We start from the raw sequence: 4,580 nt of genomic DNA, 5'->3' as shown, positions 1-4,580 counted from the left end.
TGGTTAGAAATGCGTACACGAATCCATGCTTGTTTCTGTGCACCCTAACATCTCCGTTTGCTGTCGATCGTGGTGATCTGGTCTCTGTTTTTAATGGCGCCAAGGCGAGCTGATAGTAACCGCAGCGGTGAGGGTGGCCAGACGTGGGTGAGCATCCCGGCGAGGGCGAGTTAACCGTGCCTTGTTTACGCGGGGCGTGACGCCACGGCTCATAACTGCCTAATGCCACATGTGGCGAGATGGCGAGAAGAAAGAGGCCTGAGCGTGACCGTCAGAGCATAACGAGCCATGGATTCAGATCCGGAGAACAGGTCACAGCAGGCACTGCAGCTGATTCATTGTATCTATATTCTAAACATGGAGCTGGAGTGAGCTGAACGGCGGGGAACGCTTCACGTCGACAGACCGAGCTGAAATGCCGGGAAACGAAACGATCTTTGCGCTGCCGGGCGAAACTGTTGCTGAGAGACTGCTGCTAGGCACCAGAAACTTCTGCATCTTCCTGCGGCAGCACGGAACGAATGCCTCTCCTGCAATTTGTTGAGATCGAATCCGATCAGGGTTAGGTTTGCCGGTTGCCCGGGTCCGGTCAGAACTAGGACAAGTGGTTTATCTCAGGTTCCGTTATCGTTTCCTACTCGGATCAGATCACCTGAGTTAGGCCAAGAACCCCTGCTATATACGCGTGCAGGCTGTACACTGTTTGGCGTCGCAGATCGGGAACTTCTAGTTCTGGTGCTGAACGCCTAAACAGTCGGTTTCTCTCACTTAACGTGCTGGTTTGTCCAACTCTGTACTTGTGTTCTTGGCCAGTGAAGTCTCTGATTTCGCTGCAGCTTCTGATGACAAGAAAATCGCAATGACTGTGCTTGCGATTCCCCTGTTGATCCATCGTGGCTGCAGGGTCACCATAACCAGCTTAAATGTTTCCGGCCAGGAAATAGATACAGCAACTGGTCATAGTTTTCAGTAAGCAAGCAGCAACAGATGTCACGCTACGGCAGGGCTGAAAGGCTCCTGTTAGGAAATGTCTTGAATATATATAGAGAGGAAAGACTCCGATTGGGATATGTCTTGAACATATATATAGAGGATGGGATATGTCTTGAACATATATATAGAGGAGTCAGTTATAAGTATACTTGATTTTGTAATTAGATGGTATTTGAGATAGAGTTATAGTCAGACTATAATATTAGATACTACCATGTAATCGTAACGATGACAAATAGATACATATGGAAATGGGTGTCTGTAGTTATGCCTTGATGATGTGGATAATATGACTGAAACATCGTATCTTGATATGTTGATCTTACACTTGCCTTATTGATCTTGATGATGTTTTTATTAAACCCTATCAAGTGGTATTAGAATATAAGATCGATAAATACAGAATATCTCTAGGGTCACACAGTTACGGTTAAACTCGGAATGTCTCTAGGGTCATATGTCTTGTGTGTGATATGGGATATTGTTTGGATCTTATGTGACAGGGGAGATTATTGAATTGAGTCTCACCTCAGAAATTGATGATGGAGAAAAACAACTTAAATGGTGGAGTGTCTCTCACATATTAGGCTAGTTTTTTAAATATTAGTCTTTTAAATCGAGTTAACTCATGATCTTAGTCGTCGCTCCGGTTAACCTTACTCATTTAGCAGACCTATTAAAACATACACTGAGAATTCTAGTTCATAGGTATAACAAGCTAGACTAGACTACTCTAACAGCTCACATGCAACCAGCAGCCTGAACTCTGAACTGAATTACTACGTTCTTCTCACACCGGCCGAAGGTACTTACATCTCGGCCGGCCTTGGTACTAATCGTGCTTTAGGCTAACCCCGTACTGGCTAACAACAAACCACATATCTGGCTTGCAGCCACAGCCATCCTAATCGGTCATTAATTGCCGGTTTAACTGCCGGAGCTGCATAAGTACCTAGCGCGCGCAGGCATTACAGCTCAAGTGCCACCACCACCGGGACACAACTCCTCACCATGCCTTCCCCTTCCTCGGCCCACTGGCTGAGCCTCGTCGGGAGCATCTGGCTGCAGACCATCAACGGGCCCAACTCCGACTTCCCGGTGTACTCGTCGCAGCTCAAGGACCTCAAGCACATCACGCAGGTGCAGCTCAACTTCCTCGCCTTCGCCTCCGACGCGGGCAAGCTCTTCGGCTGGTTCTCCGGGGTGGCGGCCCTGTACCTGCCGTTGTGGCTCGTGGCCTTCATCGGCGCCGCGTTCGGCCTCGTCGGCTACGGTTTACAGTACCTGTTCCTGGACAGTGCTGGATTCCGGTACTGGCACCTGTTCGTGCTGACTTCCCTGGCCGGGAATGGCATCTGCTGGATCAACACCGTCTGCTACCTCCTCTGCATCCGGAACTTCGGCTCCAGCAGCCGCGTCGCGGTGAGCCTCGCCACGAGCTACCTCGGCCTGAGCGCCAAGGTCTACACGAGCCTGGCGGACTCCATACCCGGCCTGGCCAACTCCAAGGCGAAGACGTACCTCCTCCTCAATGCCGTCGTGCCGATGCTCGTCACCGTCGTGGTGGCGCCGTCTCTCAGGGTGGTCGATCTCAAGAGTGAGGCGAGCACGGACGCGGCATTCCTCGTCATGTTCTCCATCACGCTCGCGACCGGAGCCTGCGCCGTTGTCGGCAGCATAGGCTCCACGTCCAACGGGCTGTCGTCGAGGGAGCACATGATCAGCCTCAGCGTGCTACTGGCCACCCCCATACTTATCCCGCTGGCTCTCAGGGTCCGGGAGAGCATGAACAAGATATGGGAAACCAAGCGGGAGAACAGAATCCACGATCTTGGCACCGACGAGGCCGACGCAATGGAGACGGTCGTCGCCATCGATGTCGTAGTCGCACCCGACGTCGAGAGCAAGGAGGGAGAAGGTGTCACGGAGAAACCGCAAGAGGAGGTCGGGGGCCTCCGGCTGCTGAGGAAGCCGGACTTCTGGCTCTACTTCTTCAGCTACATGTTCAGTGGCACCCTGGGTCTCGTCTTCTTGAACAACCTGGGACAGATCGCTGAGTCGCGAGGGCTCGGGCAGACTTCCACGCTGGTCTCCCTGTCGTCTTCGTTTGGATTCTTCGGCCGCCTGCTCCCGGCCTTCTTGGACTACTACTCCGCGAAGTAAGCAATCAAGCATTCTGCTCAAACCACTTCGCAATTAAAAACTACACTATGAAATTTAGTAGTAGTGTATGTCTATTTGTTTGATTTAGTATCCTGAGATCTTGGAGTCAGTCGACAAAGACCTGGTTGTTTCAACTTTCAAGATCGATGATGTCTTTTCAATTGACGTGCTAACGAACTTCTTGCTACATATAGAGCTGGTTCTTCTGTTTTTTTACTCTCATACGTGTGCTAACTATTTCTTTTGTTCATTTGGGTGTGCAGAAGCGGCTACTCCATATCAAGAACGGGATCCATGGCGTCGCTGATGGCGCCCATGGCCGGCGCCTTCTTCCTGCTGCTCAACTCGAGCGACTTCTTCATGTACCTGAGCACGGCCATCATCGGCACGTGCACGGGCGCCATCACGTCGGTTGCCGTCTCGGCGACGAGCGAGCTGTTCGGCACCAAGAACTTCGGCGTGAACCACAACGTGGTGGTGGGCAACATCCCCGTGGGCTCCCTGTGCTTCGGCTACTTCGCGGCGTTCCTCTACCAGCGCGGCGCCAGGGGCAGCCACCGGTGCATCGGCCCCAGCTGCTACCAGGAGACGTTCGTGATCTGGGGCTCGACGTGCGCCGTCGGCACGCTGCTCTGCGCCGTCCTCTACGCGCGGTCGCGCAGTTTCGCCGGGAGGCTACCGGCCGCCGCAGTAAGGACACCATGCCTTGCCCGCTTAGCTAACCTCGTAGGTGGTAACAGGGCTCCAGATGTTTCTGATCTGAGGACCTAATCAACCCGATCAATTAATATAGTGACCATGCAGCGATCGAGCATCTGCCTGTAGGCGATGTAGCTTTTGTTTCTTTTCATCTTTTTTTTTTTTTGGTTTCTTGACTGATGCCGACGAGGGGGATACAGAAAAGCCGGACTCCGGCTGAGTAGATATTGTGCAGCAGGTTGGTCACCTTTTTAGTGCACATGTATATGCATACATGAGTGGTTGATTAAAACTTGAAAGGAATTCAGGTTTCCATGTCGGTTTTGCTACTAGTATCCGTTTCATTCGTCTCTTTCTACTGTCGAGCGAGAGGTTGATGTCTCGCACGTACGTACGTACCCTACGTGGACCTGGAATTCGCATTGAGTGCGTGAAAGTAACCATTAACGATCTGTTTGGACTTGTATAGATCATTCACCTTACGGAGTGGTCCATTGCAAGCAGTGCTATACTGCTATTCCCATGTTATTCAATGAAAGGTCAGGCGTACAATTTTCACCCTCTTATTATTCCACTAATTGTTACTCCTGTATATTTGTATTCCTTATTCATGCAGACACCGGTACAATGTTGATAGATACGAAGTACGTATTGTGAGTTGCTGTTAGGCAGCTATACTACGTGAAAAATAAACAAAGCGAACATAAAATTAATGATAGATCGTA

The 4,580-nt window shown here is 50.8% G+C and overlaps 1 protein-coding gene across 1 annotated transcript; it reads left to right on the top strand.

Moving 5' to 3' along the window:
- The first annotated feature begins 1,943 nt into the window (after nt 1-1,943).
- Nucleotides 1,944-4,174, top strand: LOC133923566 (protein NUCLEAR FUSION DEFECTIVE 4-like). Its single transcript, XM_062368852.1, has 2 exons — nt 1,944-3,152; nt 3,420-4,174. The coding sequence occupies exons 1-2, from the start codon at nt 2,005-2,007 to the stop codon at nt 3,925-3,927; spliced, it is 1,656 nt and encodes a 551-aa protein (XP_062224836.1). The 5' UTR covers nt 1,944-2,004; the 3' UTR covers nt 3,928-4,174.
- Nucleotides 4,175-4,580: the final 406 nt, after the last annotated feature.

The sequence above is a fragment of the Phragmites australis genome, chromosome 1, assembly GCF_958298935.1.
Source record: "Phragmites australis chromosome 1, lpPhrAust1.1, whole genome shotgun sequence".
Classification (NCBI taxonomy): Eukaryota; Viridiplantae; Streptophyta; class Magnoliopsida; order Poales; family Poaceae; genus Phragmites; species Phragmites australis.
Note: the sequence above shows the minus strand (reverse complement) of the source record. Positions and strands in the feature narration are given on the sequence as shown.

What these genes read in the sequence shown, in the direction of transcription:
- LOC133923566 (XM_062368852.1), top strand. Translation starts at nt 2,005, where the DNA reads ATGCCTTCCCCTTCCTCGGCCCACTGGCTGAGCCTCGTCGGGAGCATC. An exon ending in TTGGACTACTACTCCGCGAA is followed by an intron (nt 3,153 to 3,419) that starts GTAAGCAATCAA and finishes TTGGGTGTGCAG; the next exon opens with AAGCGGCTACTCCATATCAA.